Source organism: Panthera uncia, chromosome D1 (assembly GCF_023721935.1).
Source record: "Panthera uncia isolate 11264 chromosome D1, Puncia_PCG_1.0, whole genome shotgun sequence".
NCBI classification, from domain to species: Eukaryota; Metazoa; Chordata; class Mammalia; order Carnivora; family Felidae; genus Panthera; species Panthera uncia.
The window spans coordinates 24,711,978-24,728,741 of record NC_064808.1 but is presented as its reverse complement, the minus strand read 5'-3'; the positions used below and the strand labels follow the sequence as shown (position 1 = coordinate 24,728,741).

Sequence of the window (16,764 nt, the reverse complement as noted above, 5' to 3'; positions counted from 1 at the left end):
TGTACTTTAAATATTACCGTTATTCTTATGAAGTTAATTTAAACATATTTTTGGCAACTCCTAGGTAGAACATCCAAACATCCTAGTTAAGCTACTATCTCCCCCGAAAACATCCATAAACATTTGCGGGACATTTCCCGTGGCAGCACTCCCAACCAACCAGCTGAGTTATTTGCCCATCATTTAGCTGTGGCCTACTCTGTTGTTTTTCAACTTTACTTTCAATCCCTCCTGGCGTGTGTTCTGAGTCATGCACCCAACATCCTTGGCCAATGGTTACATTCCAAAGAGCGCTAAAGACGTCAAGAGGAATCCACTGGGTACTCTTTTGTTTCACGGCCCAGGAGAATCTACATCATTTTCAAGTAGAAGGACCAAAGGTGATGGTGGGGTGATGATGATAGTGGCTGATATATTACATTTAATATGTAGAAGGATATGCTTTCCAGATATTACCTTGTTTAATCCTCACTACAATGCTGTAAGAAGTACAGTTATCCACACTGAGGAAATTGAAACACAGGGGTATGGAGAGATTAAATGGCTTCCCAAAGTCACACATCCTAGTGAAGTCATAGAAACGAAAAATTTGAGCACAGGACGTGTGCCTCCAGAATGCACTGTCTGCCACATGCTGCAAAGCACCTGGGAGCCAGAAAGCTCTGAATCTGAACCTAGTTCGGCCACTTACTAGCCGTGTAACCTGGGTGACTTCCTCTACCAGAATTTTTCTCAGGCAGGCAAAATACCTATTTTATAGCATTTCAAGAAGACAAAACCAGTTCCTGATCCACAGTTGATATTCATTAAATTCTGGTTCCTTCCCCTTTAGGGAACAGCCATCACTCATACGCCCATTTTATGGGCAAAAGCACAAGACACTGTCCTCAAGGGCTAATGACTTTTTAAGTTTAATAAATCCATTGCCACTCAAATGGATGATACAAGTTTACAAACTCTTGTTTCTTCAACTCTTGACTTTCTCTGATACCAAATCTCTACTCTCCAAAGAAGCCACTGAACCAAATTTTTTGACTAGGATATCTGTTCCATACTCTCAGATCTCCTTTTTATTTTTTATTTTTTTATGGTTTACTTATTTTTGAGACAGAGACAGAACATGAGTGGGGGAAAGGCAGAGAGAGAGGGAGACACAGAATCTAGAGCAGGCTCCAGCCTCTGAGCTGTCAGCACAGAGCCCAACGCAGGGCTTGAACCCACAAACTGCGAGACCATGACCTGAGCCAAAGTCAGACGCTTATTTGAGCCATACAGGCTCAGGTCTCCTTGAGTTTGAAAATGAACCTGGCCAGAGGAAATAGCTATCAGGCCAGGAATGAATGGAAGACAGAATCGAGCAGAATCAAAGCATACTGATGTTCGACACCAAAATCAAGAAGGAAAGGGCCCCGGACTTAGGGCTGGAAGCTCAACCCAGATCTTCTGACTCTCTTACCTTGAGCAAATCACCTCTCACCTGACCATGAAATATGGAATGGAGCTAATCCAAACCTCACAGAAGATTATGAGGGTTAAATAAAATGAGAGAAATATTTGGAATGCCATAACTACTCATTAAAGACTGGAGGAGCACAAGAGCATCAAAATGGCTACACAGAAATAAGAAGACAACACAGACTCTAATACTTGCTGAGTTCTTTGTTAGCTCATTCATTCATTCATTCATTCAACAGGTGTACAATGAGCATCTTTGTGCAGGGCACTATGTCAAGTGTCCTGGCAACGAAGAACAAGAAATGGCTCTTCCTATGCTCCCTCTTCCTCCAAGAACCCATGCTCTCTTTACGGGCGCTATGGGATTTAGTAGGTAGGACATTTTATCTACACTTGGGCCCCTGCAAAAGCTTGAGTAGAAGCGTGCCAAGTTTGGACCTGCGGACAAGTCTGAGAAAACGAGCTAGAGAGAAGAAATCGATAATGTGAAATCAAGGAGAGAGAAGCACGCAAGGCCACTCAGGAGGCAAATGAATGTAATGAGAGGCAGAAGGGAAGAACTGACCAAATCACGTATGGCCTCATCAGCCAAGTTCAGGAGGTCAGGGCTTTGTCCCAAGTGTCACGAGGAGCCACTGAGGAGCAGCAAGGGCACGCTTGCTCCCGTACGAAGACCGGTCTGAAGAAGGGCAAGGCTGAAAGAGCAAAACCCACTTGGTGAAGATGTGATGGAAGATGATGAGACAGAATTACAGGACTTGAGGACTGATTGGTCATAGAGAATAAACAAGAAAAGAGTCAAGGATTCCTCTCAGGTATCGGGTGTGGGCAGCTGGCGTCGATATGTCTACTGGCAACCAGTAGACCGTACCACCATGTGTAGGGGACATGACGGGTCGGGGTGAGAAAGGTTCTCATGTCAGCTTGAACATACTGGGGCTGAGGGTTGGGACCCAGCAAAGGAGAGATGTGCCATAAGTGGTTGGGAATCTGGACTAAAGATCAGGACCGACAACTGGGCTGCAGGTAGTGAATTAGGAGGCGACACCTAAAGAGGCCATGGGGAGATGCCACAGGCGTTTTGGGTTCATTCTTGGAGAGAATGCAGAGTGGGAAGAAAAAACAGTCTTATCTAGGACCCTGAGAGTGACCAACACTTAAGGAGTGGGCAAAGGAATAAGAGTCCGCAAAGGTGGAAGAAAACTTAGAAGAGTTTGAGGGAAGCATGTTGCAAAAGTAAGGGTGTGATGGACAATTCCAATGACTGCCTGGAGATCAGGTAAGAGAAGAAAAAGAAGCGCCCCTTGGTTTTAGCAACAAAGAGGCCATCGCTGCCAGGGCAGTTGCAAGCCAGAGGCAGAGACAGAAGCCAGCTCGCCATGGGTAGAAAAGTGAATGAGAACTGAGTAAGTAGTGATATTATTTATAATCATCTTATTCAAGACGATTGACTGAGAAGGTAAAGAGAGCGAGGGGAAGATGGTGGGAGACGGGAGATAGGATTTTTTTGGTTTGCCATTGAGGCCACCAGGGGGGATGGCTGACCAACTCTGGGGAAGTCCAAGTGTGGCCAAAAACAGGATATGGGAGTTTATGGTTCACATATAGAAAATTTCTCCACAGGCAAATGCTTTCATTTTGCCTCACAACCAGCCTTGACTGTTCAGGAAACCCTGCTGACCTCAGGAGCTTCAAGGCTACTTGGTAAAAAGAATTTCAGAGGGCCTGATGCTGTCCTTGAGTCTGGACACTCTGTGTCAGACCTGTGAAAAGGGGACAGAGGTGAGATCCAAACTTGCGTTGAATGGGATCCGCTGCGGATGACACAGCTTTGGGGGCCACCAGGAACCAAAGGCAAGAGAGGGGCTTGCCTAAGTTATTCATACTGAGGTACTGGGTCTGGTTTCCTGGGAGAAAAGTAATTGCTAAGGTGCGCTCTCTTTTTTCTATCCCTTGATCTAAATCCTCTGGCAGGAAGGGGCACCTGGGTGGCTCAGTCGGTTGAGCGTCCGACTTCGGCTCAGGTCATGACCTCACAGTCTGTGAGTTCGAGCCCCGCATCGGGCTCTGTGCAGATGGCTCAGAGCCTGGAGCCTGCTTCGGATTCTGTGTCTCCCTCTCTCTCTGCCCCTCCCCTGCTCATGCTCTGTGTCTGTCTCAAAAATAAATAAAAACATTAAGAAAAAAAAATTAAAAAAAAAATAAATCCTCTGGCAGGAAGGTGTTAGAATTGTCTGCAAGTCCTGGTTCTCACAGAATAACAGAGCCAAGGGAGCAGGGTTACTCAGGGTCATCTGGGTCTTTGAATTGGGCTGAACCATATGAAGTTGCCGCTTCTACAAGTTCCCAAAGGTCACATATTGGCAATTTCATGTGACTCAACTTAACATTCACAGGTAACAAACCATCATGTCTGCCTCTCAGAATGCAGGGTGCACAGTAATGGCGGAGGGGCCGCCCGAGGCCCCAGGCCTGAGAAGGCTGGCACAATCCTAAACATCCAAGGGCTAAAGCCACATGGGGTTGAGAAGGGAAGGAGGGCCTGCGGAAGCATTGGTTAAGAGTGTGAACTCTGGATGGGAGCCCTGACTGCAATCCTGGCTCCGGCAGGCCAAGTCACTTAGCTTCTCCTGCTCATTTGTAAAATATGGAAAGTAATCCCTCCTTCCAAGCTTGTGGAGAAGATAGTAACTGTTAATGTGTCCTGAGTGCTTGTCATCAAGAGGACCTCAGCCAAACTCTGCATATAAAAGGTCTGACACCAACCCAGCGCTCAGCTGTTGGCCCATCCCCCTCTTCCTTCTTCCCCTCCTACTCCTCATCTTCTCAGTCCCAGTGAAAAGGGGAGTAGACCACTTCCTCTTTTGTTCTTCCACCAAGTCTTGTGCATTCCTCTTTTTGCACTTAGCACACTCAGGCTGGGATTTTTTTGACCACATCTGTCCCCATTACTAGATGATAAGCTCTTTGAGCGCGGACACTGTGTTGTATCTATTTGTGATATGGGCAGCGTGGGGGAACCTGGTGGGCGGGTGCGTTGAAGGAGGGGTGGGGAGGGGCTGTTAAAGAGAGCAGGTTAACTCTAGAAAGAGGACTGTCTTTTGTTCAGCAAATGTCTGGTTGGGTGTCTTGGAGGTGAAAAGTTAGGGCAAGGGCAAGATGGAGAGGGAGGAGGAGGGAGAGACAGAGCCCAAATTACCTTGCCTACAAAAATAAGACACGTGTCCTGAGCTCCGGGGGCAAACACAGGGAGGCCCAGCAACACAGGGAGAGATTGGGACCAAAGGGAAAAACTGGGCAGGGACAGGTCCCTAGAAGAGGGTGGCAAGCACTAAAAGATTTATTTTTTATTTTTTATTTTTTTAAGTTTATTTACTTTAAGAGGGTTGGAAGGGCACGGAGAGAGGGAGAGAGAGAGAGAGAGAGAGGATCCCAAGAGAATCCTGACACGGGGCTTGAACTCACCAACCGTGAGATCACAACCTGAGCCGAAATCAAGAGTCAGACACTTGACCAACTGAGCCGCCCAAGCGCCCCAAGGATTTATTTTTCAAGGAGAAAAGGTGCCTAACACTCAATTTTTGCTTCCGTGCTCCCTGAAATTATTCACACTGATTATTACTTCAAGGAAACAAAACTCAAGATTCAATTGCAAATATAGGGAGATTTTGTCTGTTTCATCTTATAACTCTCCTGAGCTCTGCCCCTCCCCTTTGTTTTTCCATGAACACATATTTCTTTTGTGATGCATTGAAGAATGATTCTGCTGCGCAGAACTGTAGCCCCACCCCCACCCCACCCCCAAACTGCAATCTCGCTGCTTCCAGTCAGGGACGCGTTGGCAGGGGAGGGAAGGACTCAGGGGGAAAGAGTGACATCCCAGCTGGCGTTGACATCACTGGAGGTCAGGAAAGTTGTAGAAAAGAACTCTGGTGGGAGCAGGGAGTCACGGCACAAGACTTCAACAATAAACTCCCAGCATCTTCAGAGATGTGATAGATGGAGGGATTGGTCTTCTCTTCCACCAGATATGGAGTGGGGTTTCGATCACACATAGCGGCACAAGTGTGTCTTAAATAAGAGAACGAGACCCCAGATTGGCGGGCCTGGACCCCCAAGGGACAGCCAGATCACCTGGGTTTGAATCCTAGTTCAGTCACTCGATATCCACTACATTGGGATAAATTACTTTTCTCTGAGCCTCAGTCTCCTCAACTGTAAAATGGGGATAATACTATGAACCGGTCTCATCATTGGGGGCACCTTTGAAACAGGTCCCTGTAAAGTGCTTAGAACACTGCCTGATATTTCAGGAGCACTTGAGCTATGAGTATCCCGAGTCCTTTCCATCTGTTCTCGTCGGCTGGATGCGTGAACTGTCAACTGGTATTCAAAAACCGTAGCGGTGCTTAGATACCCACAATCAGGGACTCCTACTCCCCCTTCCGCGTCTCCAGTCTCTGGTTTCTGGAAGTGAGGTCCCTGGCCTGCATCACCTGGGAACTTGTTGGCAATGTCAATTCTTGGTCCCCACCCCAGACCTCCTGAATCTCCAGGACGTTTGGGTGTGTGCTCAGGTTTGAGAATCCCTGCTCTATTCCCTCCAGGGAGGGATGTTAACAGGGAGCCTCAGAGAGCACCCCCCCACACACCCCCGCCAAAGGGTGGAGGCCCTTAAGGTCTTCCTAGTAAGTTCACCTCTATCCCCCAGCTAGTAAATGTGTCCCCAGAAAAGACCTCCCCAGCAGTCTCATGTGATAAATGAGCCGCAGATCCACTCGGGTTTTCACTTTATTTTGGCTTCCCTTTGGCCACCTGTGGCCAGACCCGGTTATTTACGACCTCTTCCTGGGACTGGCTCCCAGTTTTCACTCCATCCTGCTTCCTTCAGAGAGAGAGGGGTGTCAGCGAGGTCTCTTACAAATATCAGTGGAGGATTCCCGACACAAAGGGCTTCTTGGCCCCAGGGGAAGGTTCTGGTTTTACCAGCCCCGCCCATCCGGTGTTTGAGGACTCCCGGCATTTTTCAGGGCCCAGAATCTTGGTTTTCACCATGACATTTACAGAGCAGCTAAGCCTGCCCACTGAAAAGCATCCAGGGCTTGGCGGGCAGTAAGGAGGCTGGCAGATCTCCAGCAGCTGGCAAACACTGTCGCACATTAAATGTCACTGCGGGCTTTGTTTGGTTTTAAATTGAAAAATTGCTAGAGTTATGAGAGCTTACGAGCTTTGCCCAGAGAGAATAATAAATCCCCTCACCTTTTCCTTTTCTCTGCTTTTCCCCCCCACACTATTGTACTAGGGAACGGCCAGCCTCCCCCACACCTCTGTCTCAACCCTCCCCCCCTACCCCATTCACACTGTAATGGGCCCCCAACAGCCACGGAGCCCATGACCAAGAGCATGTTTCCAGAACTCCACTTGCTGGCGAGAAAGAATGTACCACCATTACTAATTCAAAGCAGATCTGACCTAGCTACAGACCCCTACGCACATTTTCCCAGGATCCTCTATCCTCCGTTTTTCTTCTCTTCTTAAAAGGAACGTTCAGGCTTATTTGTGTACAAACATCCATCACCAGCAGAATCCTAGTCCGGGTCTTAAAACCAGAAGGGCACTCAAGGGCATTGGGTCTAGACTCCGCTTTTAAGCCAACAAGTTCCCATTCCCATTGTACACATGACACAGGGGAAGTCCAGAGAGTAGCTTGTGCGAAGTCCTCCAGAGAATAAGCACAGAGCTCAGATCCAGGGCTCCTGCCCCTTTGCTTTCCTTTCTCCAGTTACATGCCCCTCGCACCCCCCACCCCCACCCCCTGCACCTGAGATCAGACCCCAGAACCAGAGAACAGCTCTTCATTTCTTCCTTCCTTTCCACTGCCAGCCTGGGATCGAGTTTTCTCATATACGGTTTCATCAATATAGGTAAACCAAATGTATCATCATTCTTGGGTTCGGCCAACTCCCTTCAGCTGACATGATTCCACCATGGAGTTAGGACGCCCTGCTCTCCGTGCAAGTACGCACATGAGCGCACTAGTGTGGGGTGATGGGGGAGGACCCAGCCCTCCGATTCCATTCGCTGGCATTTAGGTCAGAAGTGGGCAGGGTCTTGGATGTTTCATGAAAGGACTCTCATCCAACAGGCTTGGAAGCAAACGACTGCCAAGAAGACCAGGGTCCACAATGGTCTCAGAGTAGCTGAGACCTTGATTGTACCCCATTTGTCCCCACTTAGGCTTTTTCTGCTCTTTTGTTCTAATCTTGAGAGGAGGAAAAAACAGGTCAAATGGAAAATTCCCTTTTATTATGTAAAATCAGAGGTGACCCTAATAGGTCTGTCTTCCCTAACCTTTCCTTGGGACTCTTTGCTTCTGCCCATTGCTAGATCTCCTTGGTTCTAAGTATGAAGTTGTGTCAGGTGGGACGTAGCTCTCCAGTGCTGTAGGCAAGACACTTAACCCTTTCTGATTCCTGGTTTACTCATCTGTGAAACAGCCCTTAGGGCTCTTTAGGAATTAATCGCCAACAGATGCAAAGAACATGGCGGTCTCCGCCAAGTATCATCTCCTTTTCTTCATCTCCTGATGATATTACTGCATTTGTTTTTCACTCAAAATAAGGAATTTACATTAGAATTAGGGGAGGCAGCCTCTATAATGACAATTTTTTGAAAAGATAAACCTCTAATGGTGGAATCCAAGCCTCCGAAACAAACCCAAGAAGAGGCTAGGCAACGTAGTCACAGCAGGTAAGGTAGCCCGATGATACACGGGTTCAGGAGGTTCAAGGAACAAAGGGTCAGAGGACCTAGTAAGCAAAAGTCACAGGGGAAGCAGATTTAATTTTAATAGCTTCCTCTGTCTTTCTTCCTGTGTGGAAAGGCCCCTACACGCAGCAAGTCTGTGGTTAAACTGAGCACACATTTATTGAGCTCCTACTGACCCTAAACTATTGAAAATGCCTTCATTTCCCCCTTGTCCTCCCCCACTGAAGCCTACCCCACTCCTTCGCCTCCTTCATCCCATCCCCTCCCAATGCTTCCACCCACACACCACCACTGAGTCGCAGCGGCCATGACTGTGTGGTCTGAACTGACGTCCTGAGAAAGACTCCCCTTGGGGCCTTCACAGGCGCAGAGAATAACCAAGCTAGAGGGGACGACCCCACCCCACCCCCTAAGAGACACTGGCAGAGACAGAAACGAGGCTATTTCGCTTACTCGTCACCTTCCCACTAAAGATATTTCCAGAGCATATCTCCGGTGATGAAAGAGCCAGTCAGGAAGATCCATGACCTTCCTCGCAGCCCTCCCTGAGGTGAAGAGATCACCTCCAGGGAGCCACTTCTCCATTCTCGCCCAAACCTTAACAGCAGACAAGTTCTATGGAGAGGCCAGTCTCCCTCCTAGCTTCCCAGACGTCCTTCCTTTCAGCCACGTGCACATTTTTCTCTTTGGAAGGGTGAATGAAGGGGGAAGGAACTGTGGTTTTAGCACGTGGGAAACTCGAGTCCATTAAAGATGGCTCCTGGCTCCTAAAATCTATGCTGACAGATGTCAGAAACATTGTCACTGCCATGTGGAACAGTTTTTAAAAGTGTGTGGGCACTTTGGCCTTGGACCTCTGCATCAGCACTTGTCACTCTGCTCTGACACCGAACCCAACAGCATTCCCCAGTCCCTGTCCCTTAGCTCCAAGACTGGACATGAGGCATCAGTGTGTACTCCACAGAACATTGAGAGGCTGAGTGGGCTCTTAGCAAGATCAACTCCCATCTCCCTACTGGGGACCTTCTGGCCAGACATCCCCACCTTTGTCAATGGGCAGTGAGTGTCCTACATTTGGAAAATGCCCTTCACTGATAAACACACTGGGAAAGGTAGCTAGGCCACGCGTACACAGTCAAGTTCAAATTTCTCTGCATGGCCATACATGGTATCCATTTTTTGCCCCAGTGTTCACCAATCCCTGCCTCCCACTCTGTGCTCCATCAATGCCACATCACTCCTAGGTCCCCACACTGCTGGCTGCCTCAGTGCCTTTGCACATGGCCTTGATTGGAAGGTCCTGTTTCCTTCTCTACCTACATCTCCCTACCAGTTATGATTCAGCTCAGCTATCACTGCCTTTGGAAGCTTGACTAGAGCCATGATGACGAATGTGGTGGCCTCCCAAACCCAGCCAACCTAGAGTCAAATCTCTGTTCACTCTCAAGTCACCTTACCTCCCCACACCTCAGTTTCCTCATCTATACAACAAGAGTGATAATACCAAAACTTCAGGGTTAGAGAGCATAAGATATAAAGTGCCTGGTGAAGTGGCTGACATACAGTACCCATGCAAATTCAGTTGCCATTTTCATTATTTCCTGATTCGTCCACTCTAGACTAGGATGGGTGCCTCTTTCTATCACTAGCCTTTCATTTTATTTTTTAATATTTATTTTTTATATTAAATATAATTTATTGTCAAATTGCTTTCCATACAACACCCAGTGCTCAGCCCAACAGGTGCCCTCCTCCATGCCCATCACCCCCTTTCCCTTCTCCCCCACCCCCCATCAACCCTCAGTTCGTTCTCAGTATTTAAGCGTCTCTTATGGTTTGCCTCCCTCCTTCTTGGTAATTTTTCCCCCTCCCCTCCCCCATGGTCTTCTGTTAAGTTTCTCAGGATCCACGTATGAGTGAAAACATATGATATCTGTCTTTCTCTGCCTGACTTATCTCACTTAGCATAATACCCTCCAGCTCCATCCACATTGCTGCAAATGGCCAGATTTCACTCTTCCTCACTGCCAACTAATATTCCATTGTATATATAAACCACATCTTCTTTATCCATTCGTCAGTTGATGGACATTTAGGCTCGTTTCATAATTTGGCTTATCTCTACGAGTAGGGTAATAAAATAACCAAGGTCACAACAACAGAGAGCAAGTAACAATCTCTGAAAGAACACCTCCCGAAGGGCCAGGCCCTGGACAATGTATGACCCTCCTTTAATATAGCAGTGCTCACAGGTGCAGAGCACACATCACTATCCTTTTATATCTGTGTGCTATTTTTTTATCTATTTTATTGAAGTATAATTAACATACAATAAAATGTATCCATTTTAAGTGCATGGTTTGATGAGTTTTGACAAATGTAGACACCTGTGCATACCAGTGCCTACGGAACATTTCTACCACCCCTCATGATTTCCCTGTGCCCCTTCCCAGTTAGTCTCTTCACCCCCTCCAGGCCTAGGCAACGACTAAGCTCTTTCTATCGCTAGAGATTATACTGTCTTTCCTAGGGCTTCATATAAACGGGATCATACAGCATACACTCCCTCGTGTTTCTTCACTCGACATCATGGATTGAGACCCTCCGCAGGCATCAGTAGTGGGTTCCTTACTGTGATGCTTTAAACTTTGTATTATAATTTATGTGATTCCTCCACTGGACTGTGAGGCCCTCAAGGATTCCTTCTTCCTCTTTGGTTCCCAGTCAGGCTCTCCATAAATGTTAGAGGGAAGAAGGGAGGAAAGGAGAGAGGGAGTTGTCACGGGGATTGGCTAAGACCTTGGCTGAAACCTTGCCTCCGGGAGGCAGTACTCACATCCCCAGCAGAGCCCCATCCACCAGCACTTACAGCAGCCAGTCCACAGCCACCAGCAGGCTGATGTCCTCCGTTGGCAGGCCCACAGCCGTCAGGATGAGAAGCATGGTGACGAGGCCCGCGCTGGGGATACTGGCCGCACCGACGCTCGCCAGCGTGGCCGTGAGGCTGAGAGAACAGAGAAGACCAGGTCACAGGAGAAAGAGGACTTGGAAAAACCATCCCTGGCAGGCAACGTGAAGCTCCAATTTTCCCGGCAGTCATAAAGGTTCTTTTCTTTCTCAAGGAATAGAGAAATCTAGAGTACTGAGACCCAGGAATTAGGGTCTATTGGATTCTACTCAACTGTGATGGAAATTTGTAAACCCATGGATCGGAGCCTTATCCTCAGCATGATAGCCAACTAGCCTAATATATCACAGGGCTCAACTAAGGTAAGCGGGGCTCTGAAGCAGGCAAGGAAATAATAAAGGAGGAAAACAAATTGCCCTTAATCCTCCCATGGGAACATCACTGCATTCATTTCTGCTTACGCCTTTACCTCTCCGTCAGCCCCAGAGACATCTGGACTCTGAGGCAAGAGTCTGAGGAGACCACTGCCAATGTTAACATGAGAACTCACAATAGCAAATATCCAGACCCAACTGAGTGGACATGAGGGAAACAAATCAACAGATTCCAAATGACATTAAGTTTGAGATGCCTGGACATTTCACCATGGACTGGAAAATACATTATTCAAAACGAGGGCGCCAAGAAAAGATAATGAAATAACAGGAGGCTTTCTTTCTGAAGCATCTCACCACTTGCAATGCCAAGGGCACACCCAGCACCATTTTGAAGTTGTCTCTGGAGGAGGGTTTCATCTAGGGCTCGAGTGCCCTGTCTAGACACCAGGGGGGTCTCTGTGGTCCAGCAAAGGGCAATAACCTGTCTCCCTTTTCTCTGGATGCCATTTACAAAAGTCATCATTTCTAAATGGAAAGATGCTTCTGAAAATATAGACTCCCAACTTGCTTTTGTGGGTGCTGTAAAGAAAAGGAGGGGCTTTATTTGCAGTTAGATCATTCTAGACTTTCTAGAGTAGGCCAGCTAGCTCCAAACTAAGAGTTGGGCTCCCAAATCGGTTTGAAAGAGCCCAGACCATTGTTGTGACCAAGCACAGAATCCTTACAGGACTTATAGTGGGGAGGGACCTGAATTTACCTAATCTTACATATGAGGAAAGGAAGGCCCTAGGAGGTTTCGTAGTACACTGGTTTTCCATAGTGCCATCCTTCCAGATTTAGACCTGTCACCATAGAGACACCTCCCCTAGGTGGGGTCTACAGAACCCATCTGTGCTATTCCCCTGCCCCTTCATTGCGGAGCGGGTGTTAAGGCTTCAAGAACTCCGTATTCCTGGGATCCTTCTGGATCATAGGAGGTAGTAATATTAGTGGTTATCAATGAGGATTATGGGATTAAACAACCTGGATTCAAACCCCAGCTCTTCCAATGATTAACCGCATGACTTTGAGCAACTTAACCTCTTTGCGCCTTGACTTCCTTATCTGCAGCAAAGGAGATAATAATGGTGTCTCACTCATGGGGTATCAGGAGCTAATAAATAAAAAGCACTTAGAAGAGGCCCGGCACATTGCCACCGCCCAGTAAATGTGAATTATCTTATCAGGAAATCTGGGCAGGGTGAGGTCACTTTGCAATAAAAACTTCTCTAAAGCCCCAAGAGTTACAAGGTGGGAATTCTCAGCCATTTCCCTGACAAGGACAACAACACTAGGAAAGGGGTACTTCCCAAATCCCAACAGTCGTGGCCTCAGCCGTTTTATTTACAACATCAGTTGCTTCTGTTATGAGTCACTCTGACACATCCCTTTGCACTTTGGCCACACGGTCTGCCTGGTCCCTCTGGGTTGTGTGAGACGAAATCCTATAAAGAGAATTCTTCCTGGCAGTCGGTTCCCCCACACAGTCCCTCTATCCCAATTAATACCCTCATCCTACCATGGGCAGAGTGTCTGGGTGATTCTAAGTCCTGCAACCGCTTCTTGGGGCCGTGATCTCCTCTCCATCTCTCTATCCCTTTCTGCTTTTCCTGTCGTGCCACTCACTAGCCCACTTCTCTGAGGCTGGTTCTTGGATTCTGTGCAAGGTATGACACACACATTGTCACAGCAGAACTGCACAGTAACCCTGCAAAGTACATATGGTAGCATCTGCGTTCCATCTGGGCAAACCACAAATTGGATGGATGGAGAAACTTAGGGTCAAACAGGTTGACCATGGTCTGCTGGGATTGGAACACTTATCTACTGGATTGCAAGGCCATGCCGGCCCCTGAGACCCCCCTCCCCCCCCACCCATCCCTTCCAACACCGAAAACTCTGAATTAATCCCGATCATTGGTCACTGGTCCATTCTTCCATCTCTTAATTTTTCATCTAACAGTGTGAACTTGATGGGCCAAGAATTCAGGGACCAGAATTCATCTTGTTTGGCTTCAAAAGAAGGGCTTTGTTAGGAAGCCCTGTTTGTCTCTGAGTTTTAAAGCAAGAGAGGTTGGTGGTCTCACGTGCAATCTGTGAGAACATGATTGAGAAGCCGTGACACCCGGATGTGAAGCATGTTTTCCACTGAGTAACAACATCATGGTACTCACTACATCACTGTCACATTGTTTTTTCGTATTCCAGAAGAACTGTATTTTATTGAGCATCAGTAATAATGATAATAGTAGCTAACATTTATTGATAGGTGACTGTGTTCCAGGCACAACGCTCACTCCCCCCTGGTGTGATGGGATTATTGTCCCCATCACACCAGTGAGGAAACTGAGGCTCCCGTACAGTACTGCTGTGGACTGATTGGTGTTCCCCCACCACCAAATTCGTTTGTTGAAGCCCTAATCTCCAGTGTGATGGTGTCTGAAGACACGGCCTTTGCGGGTAAGTAGATCATGAGGGCTTAGTGCTCTGATCAGAGAGACGTAAGAGAGCTTGCTCTCTCTCCATGCACCAAGGAAAGGCCAGGCAAGCAAACAGCTTGCAGTCATGCACAAGCCAAGAAGAGAGAGTCACCGGGAACTGAATTTGCCAGCACCTTCACTTTGGATTTCCCAGCCTCCAGAACTGTGAGAAATAAATATGTATCGTTTGATGGTCTATGGTCTTGCGTTATAGCCGTCTGAGCTAAGACAAGTATGGACCTTGAGGGTGGTTGTAAGGATTAGACAAATTAATATATGCACAGAGGTGTGACTTTAAGTTTATGGAGAAGCAACGTGGTTGATTGATTGATTCATTCATTCTAGACAGAGAGAAAATTAGAGTTGGGGAGAGAGGTGGCGGGGGGGAGAGAAAGAGAGACAGGGAGAGAGAGAGAGGAAGAGAGAGAATCCCAAGCAGACTCCACGCTTAGTGTGGAGCCTGACGTGGTGCTTGATCCCATGACCCTGCGATCATGACCTGAGCTGAAATCAAGAGTCAGACGCTCAACCACCTGAGTCGCCCAGGTGCCCCAGAAGCTATGTGTTGTTTTTTTAAATTTATACCCAAGTTAGTTAGCATATAGTGCAATATGATTTCAGGAGTAGAATCCAGTGATTCATCCCCTACGTATAACACGCGGTGCTCATCCCAACGAGTGTCCTCCTTAACACCCATCACCCATTTAGCCCATTCCCCCAGCCATGACCCCTCCAGCAACCCTCAGTTTGTTCTCGACATTTAAGAGTCTCTTGTGTTTTGTCCCCCTCCCTGTTTTTGCTTCCCTTCCCTTACGTTCATCTGTTTTGTACCTTAAATCCCACGGACGAGCGAAGTCACAGGATAATCGTCTTTCTCTAACTTCACTTAGCATAATATACTCTAGTTCTATCCATGTTGTTGTAAATGGCAAGATTTCATTCTTTTTGATAAAAGCACTGTGTTTTTAATGTCCTCTTGGGAAGGTGTTCTTCCCGAATTTCTTTTTTTCTTTTTTAAATGTTTATGTATTGATTTTGAGAGAGCATGAGCTGAGAAGGGGCAGAGAGAGAGGGAGACTGAGAATCCCAGGCAGGCTCCATCCCAGCATGAGACCATGACCTGAGCTGAAATCAAGAGCTGGACGCTTAACCAACTAAGTCACCCAGGTGCCCCTCTTCCTAAATGTCTTAAACAATGAATACATAGGGTAAAAAACAGATTTAGTATACTTGTTAGCTGTTTGTAACAAAATGGTTTATACTCTATTGAGGAATCTCTTCCTTCCAGTATTTCATCATTTCTGCCATCACCCTCTGAAATGCTGAAGGGAACATATTTTAACGAAAGGAAAACTGGATCCAGAGTCAGCTGATATCGGCCCCAGTGACGGCCCTCCCGGCTCATTGACGGGGCAGCTTTGGACAAACCGCCATGCTCCTTGAAGCCTGTGCTTCCTCATCTATTAAACAGACAGAGAAATAAACTGCCTTGCAACATCACAGGACCGTGAAAAATCAAGTAATATCAAATTTCCAAAGCAATTTCACATGCACAGTACAAACAGAGGGCATGAGTATGAGCCTGCTTCTTTCCTGTCACAATATTTTCCCTTTGAGACAGCCAATAATTCCTCTTCTGTGTTATTTCCTTCATTATTCTTCCACCAGGAGAACTGAAATCCAAGTGGCCCTGTCAAATGGAGTTAGTGGGGAAGGGACGAAGGTTAAATGTTGTTTCAGTGCTTCCCCACCTGCACCCCTCACCTCACAGTCACAATCTGGCCTCCATCCAAGATAACACCATTCATTTGGGCAATAAAGATGGCGGCCACTGCTTCATAAAGGGCTGTACCGTCCATGTTGATGGTTGCTCCAACTGGGAGGACAAATCTGGTTACACGCTTATCAATCCCCAGGTTTTCTTCCAAGCAACGGAAGGTAACAGGCAAAGTTCCCGCACTGAGGAACAAAGACAGAAAGAGAGAGACAAGAGTTTATGTCCACTTTAGAGAAACAGGACAAAACTCAAACTGGAATGCCAACCACAAAGTTTTTGTTCGTTTGTTCCAATCAGGCCATGTGACATGCAGAAAGCAGTGTTTGGAGGCAACTTAAAGACCAACTGTCTGGAGGTTCAAATTCAATCTTATTACGATGCTCATAGGCAGCAAGCTCTTTTTGTTGCTTCTGGTTTTCAAGATCTACTTAGAGGTTCACATTCTTTTTCCTTTGATCAGTGTTTCCCTCTTGGATGAAATATTAAAGGCCATCTGACTGCCCACATTAATTGAGCTGCTAAAAAAAAATGTGTCAGGAACCAATCAGCTGTCAACAGTGAAATGGAATGAGGAATTTTTGAATGACCCATAATTTCATGCTAGAAACGCTGTTTCCAACGATGCATGGACTGCATCCAGCCTCTGGGAATTGCCCTGAGCTAATTTTGACAATGCTGGATAAACATGTTAAGTACCATTTAGCCTGAACCTGAGCTTCTAGCAATTCACTGGGGACCCCTATACACAATCCAACTCCCTAATACATGGTCATTGGCCAACTGTACAGTCTTTCCAACAACATAGGGCAGAAAAGCATATGCTCTGTAGCTAATCAAAGACCCAATATGGAATGACTCCACCCCCACTCCGCCCTGGAAATTCCTGTCCGGAACTCACCACCGCATGACCCAGCCTCAAGGGCCAGAACCCCTGACATGTTCGTGTGTCTTCTAAATTAG

The 16,764-nt window shown here is 47.0% G+C and overlaps 1 protein-coding gene across 1 annotated transcript in view; it reads right to left on the bottom strand.

The window, feature by feature from the left end:
* Positions 1-16,764, bottom strand: part of SLC1A2 (solute carrier family 1 member 2) — a 49,360-nt gene that overhangs the window by 6,011 nt on the left and 26,585 nt on the right. Inside the window, exons 7-8 of the mRNA XM_049648246.1 lie at positions 15,792-15,986; positions 11,093-11,227 (exon numbers count right to left, since the gene is read on the bottom strand). Of these exons, the coding sequence (XP_049504203.1) occupies positions 11,093-11,227; positions 15,792-15,986 (330 nt within the window). The remainder of the gene's footprint in view (positions 1-11,092; positions 11,228-15,791; positions 15,987-16,764) is intronic.